General features: G+C 51.6%; 1 protein-coding gene across 1 annotated transcript in view; it reads left to right on the top strand.

Annotated features, from left to right (window-relative positions):
- Nucleotides 1-704: 704 nt before the first annotated feature.
- Nucleotides 705-22,518, top strand: part of LOC149272803 (cytochrome P450 2H1-like) — a 28,421-nt gene continuing 6,607 nt past the window's right edge. The window contains exons 1-8 of the mRNA XM_089506715.1: nt 705-781; nt 2,714-2,826; nt 3,576-3,738; nt 5,509-5,649; nt 6,163-6,323; nt 11,863-12,033; nt 18,696-18,837; nt 19,379-19,566. Of these exons, the coding sequence (XP_089362841.1) occupies nt 739-781; nt 2,714-2,826; nt 3,576-3,738; nt 5,509-5,649; nt 6,163-6,323; nt 11,863-12,033; nt 18,696-18,837; nt 19,379-19,566 (1,122 nt within the window). The 5' untranslated portion in view covers nt 705-738. The remainder of the gene's footprint in view (nt 782-2,713; nt 2,827-3,575; nt 3,739-5,508; nt 5,650-6,162; nt 6,324-11,862; nt 12,034-18,695; nt 18,838-19,378; nt 19,567-22,518) is intronic.

Below are 22,518 nucleotides of genomic sequence, written 5' to 3' on the forward strand. Positions count from 1 at the left end.
TTGCTGCAGGGTCCTTGCCCAGTGCTAAATGCAAGCGCCTCTTCTGTGGCCTGAGCTTTCCCTCCCTCCTTCCTTCCCAGCATAAACCTTTCTCAGTCCAGGTACACAAGGTCCTAAAGTGGGTTTTTTCGGACGGAGCTGCATTTCTGCACATAAACAGCCTGGAGACCAAGCTGCAGAGCAAGAAGGGGCCCATGTGTGGCCTGTGCATCACAGCAGCAAAGAGGCAGAGGCACCCCACAAATCCTGGGCCCCTCTGAGCAACCGAGGCATAAGGGGCAGCAACACAGGAGACTTAGAGGGGGTCCCCAGGGGCCTTTGGATCCAACTAGCCCCCCCCTGCCTATGATGGACCAGCCTCTTTTGGGGATGCCCAGAGAAGGAGACCCCCACCACCTCTCTAGGCCAGAAAAGGGGGACACTGCACCGCCCCCCGTCCCCCAGTGATTTCGGCCAGATTTTAGGCCTCCTCACCCACCCAACCCCACTCTGGATCCCTTTGTCCAATTCACTCAGGACTGGAGCTGGTCTGGCAGGTAATATGGGAGGCAGCATTGCCAGGATTCCTGCAGAGATTGCTCAGCTGATGCAGGAACCAGAAAGGCAGCATTGGGCCTGGATAGGGGGAAGGGGGGCACCTGGCCACCAGCAAAGGCTGCTGACCTACAGACCCTGAGGGCCCTTTGCCTCCCACCCAGGAGCCGCTCCCAGCCGCCTGGGACCTAGTTGGGACTGAGGATGCAGCGGGCAAGGAGGGCAACCACGGCTCTGGTGCACCAAGGTGAGACGGAACCCCCCCCCCCGCCTCTCTCTCTCTCTCTCTCTCTCTCTCCCTCTCTGGATTTCCCCCTCACCCCCCTTTGCCCCCCAAGAGCTATAGCTGCTCCCTTCCCACCTCCTGCTCTGCACAGACTCCTTTGACCAGCTGCCGTGCCCAAGGTCCTGCCAGTGCTGTCCCTGCAAGGTTGGCTTACTTCTTGGTCCAAGTGAACCCTGGTCCCCCTCCCCAAAAGGAGGGAAGGAGGGCATTGGTTCCACATAGACCCCTGGATTTCTGGACTATGCCCAGGGGGCGGGGCACTAGAAGAGGGGCAGGAGGCCTGGGGGGTCAGGGCCTGTGCCCCCCTTCTCTCTTTGGTCTGACTGGGGGGGGGATGCATGTGAGGGGGCTGTTGTTGATACTGGGAGCCCAGTGTCCCCCCCCCCCCAGGGTTGCCCTCCACCCCCCATTGGCCTCCTCTTCCTCCTCCCACCCCATGCCACCCAGAGCCCTTCTTCATGTGCTTTGAACCCACGTTACTTGTACATCTGAATACCCATCGATCACCATATGTTACGGCAACATAATATAAACAACCAACCACTTTAAAATTATACCTTTAAATTTCAATATCATGTGCGCAGCCTAAACGCAATGCTATTCCATTCTACCTTGGTCAGGCCTCAGCTGGAATTATCCTGTGTCCAGTTCTGGGCATCGCAATTCAAAAGGGAGGTTGAGAAGCTGGAGCCATGTGTCCAGAGGAGGGTCACCAAAATGGTGAAGGGTCTGGAAACCACAAAGCCCCGAGAGGAGAGACTTAGAGATCTGGGTCTGTTTAGCCTGGGGTTGGTTGATGAGAGATCCAGACCTCATGCTTTGTGGACTTTCTGGAGAAGAGAAGTGATACGAGAGCCCTGTTTAAATACTTAAAGGGATGTCACATTGAGGAGGGAGCAAACTTGTTTTCTGCTGTTCCAGAGACTAGAACACAGAACCATGGTTGCAAACTGCAGGAAAAGAGATTCCAGCTCAACATTAGGAAGACCTTTTAGGTCTGTGAGTAGTGGTTTAGGGAGCTGGGTGCGTTTAGCCTGGAGAAGAGATGGTTAAGAGGTGATATGAGAGCCCTGTTTAAGCATTTGAAGGGGAGGATGGAGCAAGCTTGTTTTCTGCTGCTCCAGAGACTAGAACACATAACAATGGATGCAAGCTCCCAGAAAAGAGATTCCAGCTCAACATTAGGAGGAATGAACTTACTGACAGTAAAGGCTGTTTGACAGAGGAACACTCCCTTGAAAAATAGTGGAGTCTCTTTCTTTGGAGGTCTTTAAACAGAGGCTGGATGTCCATCTGTCAATGGGGCTGCTTTGATTGAGAGTTCCTGCATGGCAGAAGAAGGGAGCTGGACTGGACCAGGGCCCTTCTTGGGGCTCTTCCAACTCTAGGATTCTATGTACGTCTTCATGTGCGTAAAGTGAAAATTTGCTTAGATGTGATATTTTAAAAGAAAACGGAAAAAGAATTTGAAAGAATTATTTTTATTTAAAATTTAATATTTTAAAAAGCATATTAAAAGGCCTCTTGTTTCTCCTCCCGCCGAGCCTCGCCCCGCTCTCGCCATCTCTCCCACCATTTTAAGGGGGTGCAGGTGAACCCCAGAGACTGTTTCTGGCCAAAGGCAGATGTTTGGGGAGCGGTGGGGCCACCCCCCCTTAGGCTGCCCCCTAGTGATGCCCGGGGTGAGCCTCAGGCTGTCTGTGTGCCCCAACAGTCCCTCTGGCTCCCCTCAAAAGACCTGACTGGGCAGCTGGTGGGGTAGCTGCCCCTCACTCCTGGGGCCAGTGGGCCCCCCTTCCTGCCATTTCCATGGAGCCCTACAGTGTTTGTGAGTTGGGGGGCTGCTGGGCTCTTCTCCCCTGCTCTGGCCTACCTGCCCCTCTCTCCTTTCAGGCTGGCGAAATGGGTCTGGGGGCCCCCGCCTCCCTCCAGGCCCCCGGCCGCTGCCCTTCCTTGGGAATATTTTGCAGGTGGATACCAAGAACTTCCCCAAATCTGTGGAGGAGGTGAGTAGGCAACAGCATGTGCGCATGGGTACTCTACACACAGAGCTCCTGGTTTATGTTGGGGATTCAGAGGGGATCCTCATCTTCTCCCCTCCAGGGATGTAGCCAGGATTTTGGGAAGGGGGGTCCAGACTAAGTGCCACCATTATACTGGGGCTTGGGTGCGGCGGCGCAGCAGCAGCACACACCATTCATTTTATCAAACGGAAGGGGGGGAGTCTGGACCCCAAGAACCCCCCCTTGGCTACGTCCCTGTCCCCTCCCTACCTCCCTTCCTTCCCTCCCTCCCTTCCTTCCTTTTATAGCCTGCCTTTCATTCCCTTCTTCCTCCCTCCTTTCCCTTGGAAAAGCCATAAGGGAGGAAAAGGCAAAGGATCAGCTTGAGTGGGGATGCAAGGCTGCAAGGGCTGGGAGGGGGTCGCACATGCCAAACTGGGGGGGGGGGGAGAATGTTTGCTGTGGGTGGGTTTGGGGAGGGGGCCCAGGAAGCCTGAGGGTGGGAAATTCCTGAAGGCCCAGCGGACCATCGTGGGAAGGAGAGGGGATGGAGGGGCTGCCTATATACCCCTCACCCCCAACCCACATGAAATGGCTGGGTATGGCTGGAGCAATGTCCTCCTCGTTGCCCTAGAGAAAGTGCAGGCAGCTGGGGGTCCTGCACATCTGGTGCCTGTGAGCAGTTCCCAGCCATCCATCCGTCTCTCCATCCACTGACCCCTGCCCTCCCCGCTGTGTTTCCCCCTTTGCAGCTCAGCCGGACTTTCGGGCCGGTGTTCACCGTCCACCTGGGCTCCCAGAGGGCTGTGGTGCTCTATGGGCAGGAGGTGGTCAGGGAGGCCCTGCTGGACCGAGGGGAGGACTTTGGTACCAGAGGAATGACCCCCATCCTGGACAAAATGGCCGGCGGGACAGGTTTGACTCCAGAAGGTCCATGGAGGAGGAGGGGGACAGGCCCAGGGCAGAGTCCAGAGGGGAGCTCCCATGGCCTCAGTCTGGTCATCTTGGCTTCTTCCAGGGAGGATTCTGGCTTGAGCTGCTCTAGGACCCATTGGTTTGTCCTTTTGGCTGTTGTCCATAGGATCCTCAGCACTCTTCTCCAGCCCCCCATCATCTCAAATGAATTGATTTTCTTCCTATCTTCTTTCTTGACTCTCCAGCTCTCACATCCATCCATTGGAATAGGGAATACCATGGTTTGCATGATTCTGACTTTTGTGCTCAGTTGTATATCTTTGCATTTTAGGATCTTTGCTAGTTCACAATCCTAGAGTTAGAAGAGGACCCAAGGGCCCTGACCCAGGCCAGCCCCCTTCTTCTGCCATGCAGGAACTCTCAATCAAAGCATCCCCATTGACAGATGGCCATCCAGCCTCTGCTTAAAGACCTCCAAAGAAAGAGACTCCACTGTTTTTCAAGGGAGTGTGTTCCTCTGTCAAACAGCTTGCATCCATTGCTCCATTGGGTCCTGTTCTCTGGAGCATCAGAAAACCATCTTGCTCCCTCCTCAATATGACATCCCTTCAAATATTTAAACAGGGCTTCATGTCACCTTTAAACCTTCTTTTCTCCAGGCTAAACATCCCCAGTTCCCTAATTCTCTCCTCAGAGGGCTTTATGGCTTCCCAGAACTTCCAACATTTTGGTGGCCTTTGTACATGCTCCAGTTTCTCCACATCCTTTTTAATGGTAGTGCCCAGAACTGGACACAGTATTCCAGATGGGGCCTGACCAAAGCAGAATATAGTGGCACTATTACTTCTCTTGATTTAGACACTATATTTTTACTGATGCAGCCTAAAATTGCATTGACCTTGTTAGCTGCCGCATGACACTGTTGACTCATGTTCAACTTGTGGTCTCCTTGGACTCCTAGATCCCTTTCAGACATAGAAGTCTCCTTAAGCCAGGTGTCCCCCATAATCCTATATCTGTGCATTTCATTTTTCCGCCCTAAGTCGAGTACCTAACATTTCTCCCTGTTGAAGTTCAGTGCTGCCATAAGCGCTTTTTGATGCCTGCCAATAAGTCTGCTGTAAACGCTGCTAGACATCCAGTGAAGGGTGTTCAGAGCAATCATTTGCGCAGTGCTGACTTCTCATGGCCTGTGCCTCTTTATTTGGGATGCGCTCAGTGCACTTTGGGTCTCTCAAACAAAGATCTTTCCCCTTGTAAGCAATCCTGGGCTTGGGTTACCAAATCCTTGGTAGCTCCAGTTTTGTCCTCATGGGGTGAAAGTCACCAGTTGCCCAAACTGGCCAGCCAGACCCATCTGGTTTCTTCTTTCCATGTTTGCAGCAACAGACCAACAGAAGCCAAACGTTGTTCTTTGTGTGGTCCAGGCTCTGGCATTTTGGCCAGGGGGGGGTCTCTTTCTTTTCGGGTTTCATCTTATGTCGGAACATAGTGCATTGCAGCAGCAGCAGGAGCAGCCTTGGTTTTCACTGGTCTAGCATTTAAACAGAGATACTCTTTTGGGGCTCTTTCTCCACAGGCCCTTCCCTGAGTTGGGCCAGCAATGGGGCCCTTGCAATGTGGGAGGCGGGTGGAGGGGGACCAGGATATCCATGGGACAGCAGCAGCTGTGGGGCAACAGTGCCAAGTGGGAGGCATGTGTGCGTGGGACATGGCTGTGGCTTCCATGGGCTCATGGCCACCAGCAGCCTTCCTTCCTCTTGGCCCCAGGCATCGGGTTCAGCAACGGGGAGACATGGAGGCAGCTCCGTCAGTTTGCCACTGCTACGCTGCGCAATTTGGAGAAATGGACGGAGGAGAGGATCCAGGAGGAGGCCAGGTTCCTGGTGGAGAGGCTCTGGAGCATGAAGGGTAAGGGGATGGAGGAGGCGCCCGGTGGCCCCATCCCAAAAGGCTGGCTCGCTGGAATCCTTTGGCCACAAGTGCTGCATGGCAGGGCAACAGTTGCACTGGGGCAAAGGGCTCCCTGTGGCTGCCATGCTTGGGGCAAGGGGGCTTGGGAAGGGTCCTCCAAGCAAGAGAAGGGGACCCCTCCTCAGAGCCACATCCACCCCACCCCATCGCCAGGCATGGCCCCACAAAGGCCACCCAGCGCGTGGCAATGGCCTCTGGGGCCAGGCTCTGAGTCCTGCCCAGTGGAGAGACCTCCAGGAAAGCAGTGGGTGAGGGGCAAGTCAAGGGGGCAATGCCCCGGGGCCTTCCCTGCCTCCCATCAACAGGGAGGGGGGCTGTCAGGTCAGCCTAGCTGACCCACAAAGACATAGCAACCATCCAGGGCCCTCTCTTCTTGGCTGGGGGTCACTTGGCATGCCCTCGGCATCCCTGCCCTCCAGCTGCTCTGCTCCCGCTTTGTCTCCCTGCCAGGAAGGCCCTTGGACCCCTCGCTCCTTCTCAGCCAGGTGACCACCAACATCCTCTGTGCAGTCGCCTTCGGCAGCCGCTTTCATTATGAAGACCAGGAGTTCCTGAGGTTCCTTCACCTTCTGGAGGAGAACGCCCGGCTCCAGTCGTCCACCATGACCAAGGCATGTTCTGGGGATGCCACGGGGGGAGCCACAGGTCAGTGGGTGGGTGGGTCTATGGGCCAGGAGGGTGTTGCCCCCCACTGCCCAGGTGGGAAAAGCCACAGGAGAAGGGGTGCAATGAGAACAGATCCAGCCCCCCAATGAGCTAACAAAGTGAAATTCAGCTGCACATAGGGTGGAAATATGAAATGGATATAGGATAAGAGGTGATATGATAGCCCTGTTTAAATATTTGAAGGGATATAGAATCACAGAATCATAGAATTGGAAGAGACCACAAGGGCCATCCAGTCCAACCCCATTCTGCCATGCAGGAAATCTCAATCAAAGCATCCCCAACAGATGGCCATCCAGCCTCTGCTTAAAGACCTCCAAGGAAGGAGACTCCACTACACTCTGAATAAGGAGTGTGTTCCACTGTCAAACAGCCCTGACTCTCAGGAAGTTCCTCCTAATGTTGAGCTGGAATCTCTTTTCCTGGACCTTTCATCCATTGCTCTGGGTCCTAGTCTCTGGAGCAGCAGAAAACAAGCTTGTTCCCTCCTCAATTTGACGTCCCTTCAAGTATTTAAACAGGGCATTCATATCACCTCTTAACCTTCTCTTCTCCAGGCTAAACATCCCCAACTCCTTAAATCGTTCCTCATAGGACAGGGTTTCCAGACCTTTCACCATTTTAGTTGCCCTCCTTTGGACACATTCCATTTTTTCAACATCCTTTTTAAATTGTGGTGTCCAGAACTGGACACAATATTCCAGGTGGGGCCTGACCAAAGCAGAATACAGTGGCACTAATAGTTCCCTTGAACTAGTCACTATACTTTTATTGATGCAGCCTAAAATCGCATTGGCCTTTTTAGCTGCCACATCGCACTGTTGACTCAAGTTCAACTTTTTCAACTGAGCTAAGTTTGAAACGGAACATGTATAAGAAATGGAAAAAGGGGGAAATCACAAAAAAGGAATTCAAAGAAATAGCAGGCATTTGTAGGGTAAAGTCAGAAAAGCTAAAGCGCAGAATGAACTCAGGCTTGCTAGAGAGGTTAAGAACAATAAAAAGGGCTTTTTCGGATATGTCCGCAGCAAAAGGAAGAAGAAGGAAACGGTAGGGTCACTGAATGGAGAAGATGGCAAAATGCTAACAGGAGATAGAGAAAAGGCAGAAGTACTCAACACCTTCTTTGCCTCCGTCTTCCCAGAAAAGGCAAAGGGGCTCAACCTGAGGATAATGGAGCAGAGGACAGAATAAGTAAAGAGATAGTAGAGGAAAACCTTGTTAATCTAAATGAATTTAAGTCTCCGGGACCAGATGAACTCCATCCAAGGGTATTAAAAGAACTGGCAAATGTAATATCGGAGCCATTGGCAATAATCTTTGAAAACTCCTGGAGAACAGGAGAGATCCCAGCAGACTGGAGGAGGGCAAACGTTGTCCCCATCTTCAAAAAGGGGAAGAAAGAGGATCCCAACAAGGATCCTCCAGTTAGTCTGACCTCAATCCCAGGAAAGATTCTGGAGCAGATCATTAAACAGAGAGTCTCTGAACATCTAGAAGGCAATGCCATCATCACAAAAAGTCAACATGGGTTTCAGAGAAACAAGTCATGCCAGACAAATCTAATCTCTTTCTTTGACAAAATTACCAGCTTGGTAGATGAAGGGAATGCTGTGGATATAGTATATCTTGATTTCAGTAAGGCCTTTGACAAGGTTCCCCATGACATTCTTGCAAAGAAGCTTGTAAAATGTGGGCTAGACAAAGGAATTGTTAAATGGATCTGTAATTGGTTGACCGGCCGAACCCAAAGGGTGCTCAGCAATGGCTCTTTTTCAGCCTGGAGAGAAGTGACCAGTGGGGTCCCACAGGGCTCTGTCCTGGGCCCAGTGCTATTCAACATCTTTATCAATGACCTGGATGACAGAATTGGGAGCATACTTATCAAATTTGCAGATGACACCAAATTAGGGGGAATAGCTAATACCCCAGAGGACAGGATCAAGATTCAAAATGACCTGAATAGACTAGAAAGCTGGGCCAAAGCTAACAAAATGAAATTCAACACAGAGAAATGTAAGGTATTGCACTTAGGGCGGAAAAATAAAATGCACAGATATAGGATGGGTGACACCTGGCTGAATGAAACTACGTGTGAAAGGGATCTAGGAGTCCAAGTAGACCACAAGTTGAACATGAGTCAACAGTGTGATGCGGCAGCTAAAAAGGCCAATGCTATTTTAGGCTGCATCAATAGAAGTATAGTGTCTAGATCAAGAGAAGTAATAGTGCCACTGTATTCTGCTTTGGTCAGGCCCCACCTGGAATACTGTGTCCAGTTCTGGGCACCACAATTCAGAAAGGACATTGAGAAACTGGAGCGTGTCCAAAGGAGGGCGACAAAAATGGTGAAGGGTCTGGAAACCATGCCCTATGAGGAACGACTTAGGGAGCTGGGGATGTTTAGCCTGGAGAAAAGAAGGTTAAGAGGTGATATGATAGCCCTGTTTAAATATTTGAAAGGATGTCATATTGAGGAGGGAGCAAGCTTGTTTTCTGCTGCTCCAGAGAACAGGACCCGGAACAATGGATGCAAGCTACAGGAAAAGAGATTCCACCTGAACATTAGGAGGAACTTCCTGACAGTAAGGGCTGTTCGACAGTGGAATGCACTCCCTCGGAGGGTGATAGAGTCTCCTTCCTTGGAGGTCTTTAAACAGAGGCTGGATGGCCATCTGTCAGGGATGCTTTGAATTGGATTTCCTGCATGGCAGGGGGTTGGACTGGATGGCCCTAGTGGTCTCTTCCAACTCTATGATTCTATGATTCTATGATTCTATGATTCTATGATTATAGTCTCCTTGGACTCCCAGATCCCTTTCACATGAATAAGTCTCTCGTTCAGCCAGATGTCCCCCATAATCCTATATCTGTGCATTTTATTTTTCTGCCCTAAGTGCAGTACCTTACATTTCTCCATGTTGAATTTCATTTTGTTAGCTTTGGCCCAGCTTTCTAGTCTATTCAGGTCATTTTGAATTTTGATGATAAAGATGTTGAATAGCACTGGGCCCAGGACTGAGCCCCACTGGACACCCCAGTGGTCACTTCTCTCCAAGATGAAAAGGAGCCATCTTGAGGAGGGAGGGAGTTTGTTTTCTGCTGCTCTAGAGAATAAGAGACAATGGAGCAATGGATGCAAGCTCCAGGAAAAGAGATTCCAGCTCAACATTAGGAGGAACTTCCTGAGAGTCAGGGCTGTTCGACAGTGGAAGACACTCCTTACCCAGAGTGTAGTGGAGTCTCCTTCCTTAGAGGTCTTTAAACAGAGGCTAGATGGCCAACTGTTCCAGGGAGTGCTTTGATTGCAACAGACTGAACATTTGACACAGACTTAGTTTTCAGGAACTTATTGTCATTTCACATATGGTTAGAAGCCCCAGAATCCAGCATCCAGACTGAACTCACTGTGGCTGCTTGATGGGCTTTACAATCATTGTCCCCAGCCACAACTGCCGCTCCACTCCTGGAACTTGCACCTTTTCCCTGCTTCTTTGATGCTGCAAACTTCCAACAGTTCTTTTGGACATGCCCTGGCTTCTTACAATAAAAACAAGACTTGGACACTGCAGCCTTCTCCTGCTGGCCATTCTCCACAACCTCCGGTGAGTTGAAGACCTTTGGTATCTGTCGCTGCTGCCTCTGGAGCCCTTCAGACTTCCGTCGCTGGCTCTCTTCCAAGACGCGCGCAGACACCAACTCAGCAGTCATCTGGTCTTCAGCCATCCCTTGAAAACTATGCAAGATGTGCTCATAGTCTTGGGACAAACTCCCAAGCAAGATGTACGCCTTTTGCTCCTCAGGCAAGGTGACACCTCTCAGCTGCACTTGTGCAAACAGGTCGTGCATTTCCTCTAAATGCTTCTCAGGATCCTGGTTATTTTGCATCTTGGATGCATATAACCTTTTGCAACAGAGCATGCTGGACAAGGCAGTGCTATTTTCATGCACATTCTTCAGAGTATCCCAGACAGCTTTAGCACTAGTCTTAAGCCTCACATGATTAATCTGGTTAGGCTCAACAGTGAGTAAAATTGTAGCTTGTGCCCTCGAATCATCAGCACGTGTAGCATCAGTAGGACCTTGTTCCACCACACGCCAGAGACCCTCACGGACCAACAGCGCTTCTGTGTAAACAGCCCAAGAGCTGTAATTGTTGTTTAGCTTGGGAAATCTTACTGCTGCCTCCATGACTCAAAGCAAACGGCAAAACAGCCAAGAGTCCCAGCAGAATGTCCAACAAACACTGTTATCTTCCCATTTGCCTCCTGGCACAGGACAGATGAACAACACAGAGCAAACTTACAGCTGGAAGAAAAACTCCACAGCAGACTCTCAGTGGAACAGGAACATCAGCAACAGCAGACCCTCCAGAAGACCATCTTGGGAACCATCCTCAGGCAAACCATCCTGGCAACCATCTCGGCAACCATCCTCTGCTACCACTTGTTAGAGAAAAAGATCTTTGGGATGGTTGATGTCTCGTGCTGCCGGTGGTTTGAACTGGTACCAACTGGAACAGATGCAGTCTTCTTAGCTACTCAGGAACAAAGTAACTTCCACACAGATTTTCACTCAAATGAGGGTTTATTGACTTTGTTGCTATTTACACTTTACAGCAGGCTACTATACATCTATACTCTTTCAGAGTCCATGATAGAAGCTTGAATGTGACATCAGTCTTTGTTCTCTCAAAAGATCAACCTTCCCACCAAGTGGACACACCTCTTTCCCATGAAGTCACCATACTACACAAGACCATAACAATAATACATTTGTTTATATTATGTCTCAGCAAATGTCCTTGAAGACTTGTTCTTCCAGGCCTAGGCTTTCTGGCCTTCGACAGAAACCATTTTAAACTTTAGTTAACCATTGACACATCTGAACATTTCCCATACAAATTAGAAATATATTTTAACAGCTCCTTGCTGGCGGCCGCAGGGAGGCTGTCCAGACACTGGAGGCCACTTTCCCCAGGGTCCAGCAGCAGAGAAAGACCCCCACTCTGTGTGTGTTGCATGTTGTGGGGCCAGCGGAGGCCAGTGTCCCTCTTCTTGGTGGGGTGACACGTCCATATGAGGAGGGGAAGGCCACCACTGACGCCCCTTACGGCTGCCCCCTTCATGGCACTGGGCAGCCTCTGCTTTCTCTCATGGGCAACCTCTGCCCCCAAAGCCGTCTGTGAGCCTTCTTTGCAGGAAGCCCCCAGACCCCAGGAAGGGAGCCCCAAATGGGTCCTGCTAGTGAGCCATCAAAAAGGGGGCCAACACATTTTGGACCCCACCAAGAGAAGGGGGTCTTCAGCCAATGGTGGGTTGTGATGGTTCACCCGAAAGTGGTCTTTGCTAGGAAAAGAGGGACCGTGGGAACGAAAGGAAAACCAAGGGCAGGGAATGACGCATGCACAGCCGTGCACCTGAGGCCCAGGTACTCACAAGCTTCTCCTTGTCTCTCTCTTCCCCACCCCCACCCCCACCCCAGCTATACAACGTTTTCCCATCGGTCCTGGATTACCTTCCAGGGTCTCACCAGACAATATTTAGGAATACCAGCGAACTGAGGCACTTCATCTCAAGGAGGGTGAAGAAGGAGGTCCCACATCCAGAGGCCCCTCAGGGCTTCATTGACGCCTTCCTCCTCAAGATGGAGCAGGTAAAGATGGAGGGGATGGAAGGGGATGGGGCAGCCTCTCTGGGGGCCTCTACAAAGGCAGTCGCAGATCCCTTGGCCCCACAGGGAGGACACGCAGCTACGTTTGGAGCATTGCGTGGGGCCGTGGGGCCATGTGCGCAGCCATGCTGGGGGCCCTCCATTGTGGGAGCCTCTCTTATCAACACTTTCCAGCAGGTGGTTGTATTGTGGTTGTGTTGTGCAGAGTCTTGTGCAAAGGTGTGCTCAAGGGGAGTCCCTCCCTCGGTCAGGTCCTTCTTTCCAGGTAACAAAGGGTTAAATGGAGAGGAGGTACAGCTACATTTTAATGGCGGTCTATGTCACAGGTGGGCGAGAGCCTCCCAGATGCTTCAGAGGGGAAAGTTTTACAAAGGCCTAAGGAACAAGGCCTCTCTGGCTCTGACCAGGTAGATCTCCAGCAGGACTACAAATCCCATCTGATGAAGCCATATGCCACTGTTGTGCCTTGGTCAGTCCTCACCTGAAATAATCCAGCATGTCCAGAAGAGGGCCAACAAAATGAAATGCACAGATATAGGATGAGGGACACCTGGCTGAATGAAACTACGTGTGAAAGGGATCTGGGAGTCCAAGGAGACCACAAGTTGAACATGAGTCAACAGTGCGATGCGGCAGCTAAAAAGGCCAATGCAATTTTAGGCTGCATCAATAAAAGTACAGAGTTTAGATCGAGAGAAGTAATAGTGCCACTGTATTCTGCTCTGGTCAGGCCCCACCTGGAATAATCCTGTGTCCAGTTCTGGGCACCATAATTCAAAAAGGACATTGAGAAACTGGAGCCATGTGTCCAAAGGAGGACGACTAAAATGGTGAAGGGTCTGGAAACCTTGCCCTATGAGGAAAGACTCAGGGAGCTGGGGATGTTTAGCCTGGAGAAGAGAAGGTTAAGAGGTGATAGGATAGCCCTGTTTAAATATTTTAAAGGATGTCATATTGAGCAGGGAGCAAGCTTGTTTTCTGCTGCTCCAGAGAACAGGACCCAGAACAATGAATGCAAGGTCCAGGAAAAGAGATTCCACCTCAACATTAGGAAGAATTTCCTGAGAGTAAGGGCTGTTCGACAGTGGAACACACTCCTTCCTCAGAGTGCAATGGAGTCTCCCTCCTTGGAGGTCTTTAAGCAGAGGCTCGATTGCCATCTGCTGGGGATGCTTTGATTTGGATTTCCTGCATGGCAGAATGGGGTTGGACTGGATCAGGGCCCTTGCGGTCTCTTCCAACTCTATGATTCTATGAAAAGGTGAAGGGCTACAAAACCATGAGGCCCTATGAGGAACGGCTTAGTGAGCTGGGGATGTTTAGCCTGGATAGGGTTGCCATATCCCGCCTGGGGGTGGGACAATCCCGCTTTTGAACTGGGCGGGGTCATCCCGTCCTGGTTCCTTCAGTGACCCGGGTTTGCCCCAGGTCAGCTGCCGCTGTGGGTGGCAATGACAGCTGATGCGACTGCCGCTCCATGCAGCTGTTGTGCTGCTCGCCGCACACGTGCTGCTGCGACCGCTGCACCGCGCAATGCCGCCGCTGTGAGCACCACCACCATGGTCTTACCGCGGCACGTGGCGTGGCAACAACAGCGTGTAGCGGCACTTCCGCTTGCCCTGCGCACTCTTGCAGGGCCTCACGCAGGGCTAAACCGGAGGAGTTCCTCCTCCTGAGGCTGGCTGGCCGATGGCTGTTGGCGAGGGGCAGAGCTCTTGTAGCTCCAGTCTGCCCCCATTGGGCAGCCAGCCTCAAGAGGAGGAGCTCCTCCTCTGGTGCTCACATGGGCCGGCCCAAGGCCGGCGAGGCAGCAGCAGCCAGCGGAGGAGGAGGAGGAAGGGGGGAGGAGGAGGAAGAAGAGTAGCAGGAGGAAGAGGAGGAAGAAGAAGAGGAGAAAGAAGAGGAGGAAGAGTAGCAGGAGGAGGAAGAAGGAGGAAGAGTAGCAGGAGGAGGAGGAGGAAGAAGAGGAGGAGGAAGAGGGAGGAAGAGTAGCAGCAGGAGGAGGAGGACGAATAGCAGGAGGAGGAGGAGGAAGAGGGAGGAAGAGTAGCAGGAGGAGGGGGAGGTGGAGGAGGAAGAGTAGCAGGAGAAGAGGGAGGAAGAGTAGCAGGAGGAGGGGGAGGAAGAGGGAGGAAGAGTAGCAGGAGGATGAGGAGGAAGAGTAGCAGGAGGAGGAGGAGGAAGAGGGAGGAAGAGTAGCAGGAGGAGGAGGAAAAAAGGGAGGAAGAGTAGCAGGAGGAGGAGGAAGAAGAGTAGCAGAAGGAGGAAGAGGGAGGAAGAGAAGCAGGAGGAGGAAGTGGAGGAGGACAAGGAAGAGTAGCAGGAGGAGGAAGAAGAGGAGGAGGAGGAGGAGGAAGTGTAGCAGGAGGAAGAGGAGGAGGAGGAGGTGGAGGAGGAAGAGGTGGGTGCCCATTTCCTAAGTTTTTTTTTCCAAAGTGCGTTTCTGTGTATTTTTGGTGCTTTTAATTCTAACAGGTCTGCCTTGTTTTAACAATGATAGTGATGATGATAATGATGATGGTGATGATAATGATGATGATGATATTGATATCAGCCAGCCTCTGAGGCACGGCCAATGTAAGTTGCTCTAATTTTTACAAACTCATGCGCAGTAAAGAAAAACCAAAGTCCCTTGACCAAGTACACACTTCTGAGGAGTACAGTTGAAACCGAGGGCAAATCCACATGTTAAATACGCATAGCCATGTGAACCCATGTTAAGTGTCAAACCCAAAGGGTTTGGTTATGCAGTAAGCCTCTGAAATATGCAAGAGGCCATGTTCAATAAAGCCATGTGAAATGCCCAAATGCGCTGTTGTGTTTTGAAATTGGGGGGGGGGAGGTTGTTTGGCCAGAAAGGGAAGTACATTTCTGGCATCTGTCTAGGAATAATGCCAAAATGTCCTCTATTTTGAGCATGCCTAAGAAACATGTGTTTGTATTAATGCTTTTTTAAATTATTAAAAAAAATTTGTGTGTCCTCCGTTCCAAAAATATGTCCTACATTTGGGGGGGGGGGTAAATTTTATCCTACATTTGTCCTACTTTTTTAAACATTTGTCCCAGTTTGGAGGTTGACAGTTATGGCAACCCTAAGCCTGGAGAAGAGAAGGTTAAGAGGTGACATGATAGCCCGCTTTATGTATTTGAAGGGATGCCATATCGAGGAGGGAGCAAGCTTGTTTTCTGCTGCTCCAGAGAATAGTATGCAATGGAGCAATGGATGCAAGCTGCTGGAAAAGAGATTCCTGCTTAACATTAGAAGTAGCTTCCTGACATTAAGAGCTGTTTGACAGTAGAACACACTCCTTTAGAGGATGGTGCACTTTCCTTCTTTGGAGGCCATCTGTTGGGTATGCTTTGATTGCGAGTTCCTGCATGGCAGAAGAAGGGGGCTGGACTGGATGGCCCTTTTTGGGGTCTCTTCCAACTCTATGATTCTATGATTCTAATCATTAGGAGGCACTTCCTAAGCTGTTTGACAGTGGAACACACTCCTTCCTCGGAGTGTAATGGAGTCTCCTTCCTTGGAGGTCTTGAAACAAAGACTGGATGGTCATCTGTCAAGGTGTTTTGATTGAGAGTTCTTGCATGGCAGAAGAAGGGGGTTGGATTGGATCAGGGCCCTTCTTGGGGTCTCTTCCAACTTTGTGATTCTATGATTCTCTGATTCTAACCCATTGCATGCCCTTAGGACACTTTACACAGCCTGGGGCAAAGATATACTAACAGGGCAGGAGAGGGAGGTTGCATGCCCCCCAAGACCTGCATCCCATTCCTGGCTGCCATGCTGCCCCCCCCATCTTCCCCTTTAAAGTAAGGAACTTGGTGGTCCCAGATGGCTTCCAGGAGTGTGATTTGGCCATGAAACAAGAAGCACAGCAACCGAGATTTAAGGAGAAGGGGCTACTTTTTCTGCACAGCTGGGCCACAAAAAAAGTGTTGAGGGGACCCAGGGGGCAGAAGCAGCCCCACACAGCCAGGCCTCCCCCCCCCCCCGTGGAAGGCAGCACTGCGGCCCAGGCAGGGCCCACCGGAGCCCCAATATGGCTCCAGGGAAAGGGGGCGCAGTGGGGTCAGTTCAGCCAGGAGCTCCACTCTCTCTTGGGGCCCATGGACAGGTGGCGGCCCCTCGCCACCAAGCCCCTTCGCCCGCCATCTCCTCCCATGGCTGCCCAGGAGGGCAAGGGGCTGTTGGGCTTCACAAGGGGGTCCCCATTGAAAGAGGTGGGGCACGCCAGGGCCCCTGCCTGTTTGCCTGTTTCCCCGGAGCCCCTTCCTGGTTGACCAGGACGTCCAGGCAGGGAAAGGACAGCATTGTCCAATGGGCAGATGATGGGCACCAACACCCCTCTCATCAAGGCCTTCTCAGGACTTTCGGGGTATTTTATGACAGGAAGGATGGCCGGTGTCTCCTTGTCTGATGTCCAGCTGGTTAGTTTAGTGGACTTTTGTGATTTATATAGTCTGCCCTTTGTATCTGCGGGGATCAGGTCCTGCGTGGATAAGGGAAAATGCGGGACCTCGAGTCCCATTGCACATGTTTTGGGCACCCATCCAAAGCAACGGGGCTTGCCATCTGCCTATGTTTAAATCCATGGCTGTCAACACAAGAGCCAATTGTGTTATAATATATTATTTATGATTTCTCTTACCCTCACCATTTGTTACCCCAGAAGTAAAGGTCTCTGGCTCTGGCTCTCTGCCATCAATCCTGGTTAAGGTGATGTGGGCCTCTGCAGTCTTGGTTTTTCCCTCTATAAAATTGCCCTTCCAGGTTTGTTCATATTGCTGTTACCTTGCAAGAGTGAAAGGCCATTGTTTCCTAAATAGCATTCATGATCTTTGTTCTACCAACCATTAATCAGCGTGTTATTGTTTTTAAATTTAACACTGTTTAACCTGTAACCCTGGACTCCCCCAAAGGAGAACCCCAAAGTGTGTCTGGGGAGGGGGCAGTTGTCTGTCTGTGTGAGAGTGTCAAAACTCCAAAGTCAATTAACACTCAAACCTTCTCAGTTCATTTATTCACTGCTTAGTTTGATATTAATAATTGCTTTAGCTGTAGTTCTGTCTATTGAGTAGAATGGGGGGGGGGGGAGGTAGTGTAGTGGATAGTTGGTGCTGCTTGCTTGCTTGCTTGCTAGGTTTTGGGGCCTGCTTGGGGATTGGGATGCTAAGAGATAAAGGCCTGGGCAGATGTTAGCAATTGCTCAAGGCCCTGCCTGGGTTCTCATGGACCTGCCCGGGGGGGGGGGGGGGGAGGTGTGCAGGAAAAAAGGGTGGGGGCTAGGGAATTAGTTTGGCTACACAGAGGCTTGGGTTTCAGATTCTGCAGAAACGCGTGTCTAGCTACATCTGCTTGCTCTTACAATAAACTTCAATTGCTATTTCAAGAAGTTGTTGTGGATCACTGTTTTGGTAGTTGTGTATCTCACAGAGAGAGAGTCTTTGACTCCCCCCCCCCCCCCCCCGTCCTTCCACCCAAAGAGCTGAGGAGGGTCTCCTGGCCTCAGGGAAGCCTCCCTCCCCATCCTTGCTCAATGGGGAAAGACTTTATGCCGCCCCCGCCCCATAAAGGCTGATGCTTTGTAAGAAGCCCACCCCCATTATTCTGTGCCAGGCCTCTGTCTTGCCCTGTTTGTGCCATTGTGGTTTCCATCCCTCAAATGCAGTGGATCTCAACCTTCCTAATGCCATGATTGTTTCATACAGTCCCTCATGTTGTGGTGACCCCCAACCATACAACTGCGGTGTCCAAGTTCCTAAGACCACTGGAAATATGTGTTTTCTGATGGTCTTAGGCGACCCCTATGAAAGGGCCATTCCACCCTCAAAGGGGTCAGGGCCCACGGGCTGAGAACCGCTGCTCCAACGACTGGATGTGGGGCTTCAGCCTGAGCCTTGGTTTGTCGCTTGTATGGCCCACTGGGTGCCACCCAGAAGGATGCCAGGTGCCACTTTCAGGCAAAGGGCTCTGCTCTCCTTGACACCACAAAAGAGCCAGACCCCTTGGTTGCCAAGGGAGCTCCTGGAGAGGAGAAGGGGAGATCTTCACGGCGGAGCCCTGGGGGTGCAGGGCTAAAAACAAACCTTCCCTGGTTGGCTTTCCTGATTAATTTACTTAGCCCCCGCTAATATGGATCCCAGGACTCCCATTGCCTTCTGTTATTTGATTATTGGCTATTATTTAGGTTGGAGGGAGGGATAACAGGTTTTGTTGGTTCTTTTATTGTTTTCTGTATTGTATTTTATTCTTACTGGAAGCCACCTTGATCCAACCGGAGAGAGGGATATAAAATTATTATTATTATTATTATTATTATTATTATTATTAGCCAGTCCTGCAGCCACAAGGTTGTGAGTCCAATCCCAGAGGAAGGCTCCACGGTCCACTCAGCCTCCCATCCTTTTGGAGGTTGGTCAGATGAGCACCAGCTAGTTGGGGACAATTGGCTTACAGACTGCAAACCGCTTAGGGAGTGCTTAAGTGCACTGATAAGAGGTATAGAAATGTAAATGCTATGGCTATGGCTGTTGTATGGGTATCTGTGTGAGAGAGACAATATGGTGCTGTCACAAAAGATGACATTTCTTTTGCCTCCTCCTCCTCCTCCTCCATCCTCTCTCTGACCTTCCTGCAGGAGAAGCAGAATAGCCAGTCCGTCTTCAGCCTCCAGAGTTTGGAGAGAAGCACGCTGGACTTCTTTGTGGCGGGAGCAGAGTCTACCAGCCTCGTCCTCATGTATGCCCTGCTGGCCCTCATGAAATACCCGGAGGTGCAAGGTGGGTGCTGTGCAAGCAGGAGCACAGCCCAAATGACAGCCCGGGCCCTTGCGGCTCTAGAGTGGGTCTCATTTCCCTCTGCCGAGGGCAGTCAGCAGCTCCTTGGCCAGCGGATGAGCCTTGGGGGCTCCAGAGGGCCCAGCCAGGGTGGCCAAAGGGGGACCAAACCACACAGAGGTGCCCCAGGCAGGGTCCTTTGCAGCCCCTCAACCAGCCCCCAGCCCCTCAGAGCAGCCATGGTCCCCCATTGGCCTCCTCCTTGATTTGAGGTTGAAGAAGCAGTGATAGCGGCAGCCTCTGCCATTCGAGGGAGTGGGGGGCTGTGTGGAAGGCCAGCTTCCCTTGGGGCCCACGGGGCTCTTGTTTGTTTCCGAGGCAAAGGTGGAGGGCCTGCCATGAGATGTCCACCTTGACCTGAAAGTGGACCATCCCCCCCTCCAAGAACAGCTGGTGTCCCCAGGGGGCCACAGGGGATCTCCTGCCCCGGCTTCAGAGCTCCCCTTGAGAGGAGGCCTGGGTGACACTGTCCGTTTTGCTCCAGAGAGGGTTTGCCAAGAAATTGACCGGGTGATTGGCCCATCACAAAGCCCATGCTTGGCAGATCTCAGCCAGATGCCGTACACGGACGCCGTGATCCACGAGGTCCACCGGTCCCTGGCCCTGGTGCCACTGAACGTGCCGCACGCCGTGACCAAGGACACGATCTTCAGACAGTATCTCATTCCCAAGGTCAGTTGAGCTCTACAGGTGGGCAGCAGGTGACCTACAGCTGGGTGCAGGTAGTCTCCTGACCCCGGCCCATGTGCAAAGGCAGAAACTATGGTGCCAGGGTGCAGGTGGGTCTGGGGCAGTGGGGCACCTGGCTGCTGGTCAGCCTGGTCTCTGGACAGAGAGGCCATGGCCGTGAGAGAGAAGCACACCACCTGGCAAGGTGGGTGGGTAAGAATGGCTTCCTCCATGCCAGGGCAAGGGAGCAAGGGATCCGCAGGCACAGCAGGCTGAGGAACTCTTCCTTTCTCTTTGCCTGCCTGCCAGCCATTGTGTTCCTGGTGCCCTCTCTGTGGCTCACCCTTCGACTTCTTCTCTTAGGCCCCAGAGGGGTCTCAAGCCCCTCCCCAAATGCCCCTCTGTCCAGCCGTGGCGGGTCCCATGATGCTCAGGGCCCAGCAGGGCAGCCTCATGGACGGAGAAAGGAGGGTGGCCATGGCTCTCCCTCCTTGCCTCCCCCACTGACTCTGTCTTAAAAAGTGGCTGATCCCTGGTTTACGGCACAACGGACGTAGCCAAGGTTTCTCACAGGACTCTGCTGCAGGTCCACTTCCCTCCATATCAAGGGCACCCAGGGAAGGACAAGTTGCTTACCCGTAACGGTATTTCTTCGAGTGGTCATCTGCGAATACATACAAATGGGTTGTACTGCGCCTGCGCAGTGCTGCTCAGAAACTTCTGGAATCACTGGGCAAAGTTAACTTTGCAACTTTTAGCAACTTTTTGGCGGTAGCTCCGTCCATCCCTTAAAAAGCCCCTGGTTTTCCGCTCTTTTCCCAGTTGCGAAATTGACGCCGTGTGAGCGACATGAGAATGAGCCAATGAAGAGCAGGACACTGAGGAGAGGACGGGCAGGATTTGTATGTATTTGCAGATGACCACTCGAAGAAATACCATTACAGGAAGGCAACCTGTCCTCTTACTTCGTGGTCTCTGTGAATCATACAAATGGGTTTAGACTGACAAGCTTAGGTCAGCGGCAGAGAGAGTGTCATGAGACCCAAGTAAGGTTCAAACAAAGTGCATTTATTTTGCACAATAAAGCTTTGAACCCAAAAAAAACTGTGTCCATCTTTTTTGGTACATATATGACAGCGCTTAAGCTGTACCATGTTAGGTACATACAGTAACATTAGGTCTGAAAGACCTTTCATTAGTAGGTCAATAAATAACAGTAACTTGATATTGAACCATGAGAGAAAAACAAGCATAAAGTCATGCAAGACTTATGTAAACCATGAATGTTGTAAACCCAGCCGTTTGGCCAAAATACATTCATTTAGAACATGTAAACAATTCAGAACATTGGAAAGCAGTGCAATCAATGTAACCCTGACACCAACACTGTCGTCCCAAAGGCTGTGTCCCTTTTCGCCCTGGTGTCCAACCTGTAATGGTTTATGAAAGTCAATGGCTGGGACCAAACAGCAGTTTTGCAGACATCCTCCAAGGGGACCCCTGAGAGAAAGGCGGAGGATGTCGCTACCACCCTAGTTGCATGGGACCCCACCCAGGCTGGAAGCGGCCTGCCCAACAGTTCATAGCAGAGGTGGATGGTACCAGCCACCCATTTGGAAAGCCTCTGCGCAGACACAGGCAGTCCTTTTTTCGGTTACAAGTAGCACTGAAAAACGTCTCAAACCCGCAGTCCTGTCCAAGTAGAAGGCCAGGGCCCTCCAAATGTCCAAGGCGTGGAGACTGTGTTCGACCTCATTGGTCGGGTTCAAAGCCAGGGTAGGCAGAACAATGTCCTGGCACATGTGGAAAGCCAACACCACCTTAGGCAGGAAGGTAATGTCGGTACGGAGTACCACCTTGTCCTTATGGAACCTAAGAAAAGGTTGGTCCTTCCGTAAGGCACAAAGTTCGCCCGCACGGCGGGCAGAGGTAATGGCCACCAGGAAGACAGTCTTCTAAGTCACTAGTCTCAAGTCCATTGTGGCCATAGGTTCAAAGGGCTTGGCTTGCAGAGCCAACAGCACAGCATCCAGGCTCCAAGCCGGTGCCAGTACCGAGACCGGAGGGTGAAGGTTGGAGCAACCTTTCAGGAAACTTTTCACAAGAGGGTCCCTGAAAAATGAAGGTTTGCCATCAAACTGGAAATGAGAACAGATGGCAAGAAGGTAGCACTTTATGGATGTAAGGCACAGCCCTGCATCCAGAAGTGCCATGAGGAACTCCAGTACCACCAGAGTCTTCACCTGGGTTGGAGAGAGGCCTCTCTCGGAGAGGAAGTGCAGAAATTTCCTCCATTTGGAGGCGTAAGACTTCTGGGTAGCCGGTTTCTGGGCAGCCAGGATCACCATCTGTACCGAAGGAGGGAGCGAGGCTAGGGACAGAGCCTCCAGGCCACCATCAGCAGATTCTTGATGTCCGTATGCCGGACCCGGCCGTTCTGGAGAGTGAGGAGGTCGGGACGGAGCTCGATCCAGAGAAACTCTTTCTTGGAGAGGTGAAGCAGGGACGGGAACCACGGCTGTCTCGGCCACCACAGAGTGATCAGGATGGCATTCAAGCGGTCCACTGTCATCTTGGACACCACCCTGGTGCTCAGTGGGAATGGAGGAAAGGTGTAGAGCAGTGATGGCAAACCTATGGCACGGGTGCCAGAGGTGGCACTCAGAGCCCTCTCTGTGGGCACATGTACCATCCCCCCAGCACAGAGTTTGCCAGAATTTGTTACTAGAAAGCCAGAGGGACATGGCACTTTGCAATAAATAAGTGGGTTTTGGGTTGCAGTTTGGGCACTCGGCCTCAAAAAGGTTCACCATCAGTGGCGTAGAGTATCTCTCCTGACCAAGTGAAGCCAAACACGTCTCCTAGGGAGTTCTCGTCTCGCGTCTGGGAGCAGAACTGGAGACAGTGGCTGTTGCAAGCGGTCGCAAAGAGGTCGATCCGGGGAGTTCCCCACAG

The sequence above is a fragment of the Sceloporus occidentalis genome, unplaced genomic scaffold, assembly GCF_023333645.1.
Source record: "Sceloporus occidentalis isolate IW3139 unplaced genomic scaffold, rSceOcc1.0.p SCAF_417, whole genome shotgun sequence".
In the NCBI taxonomy this organism is placed as follows: domain Eukaryota; kingdom Metazoa; phylum Chordata; class Lepidosauria; order Squamata; family Phrynosomatidae; genus Sceloporus; species Sceloporus occidentalis.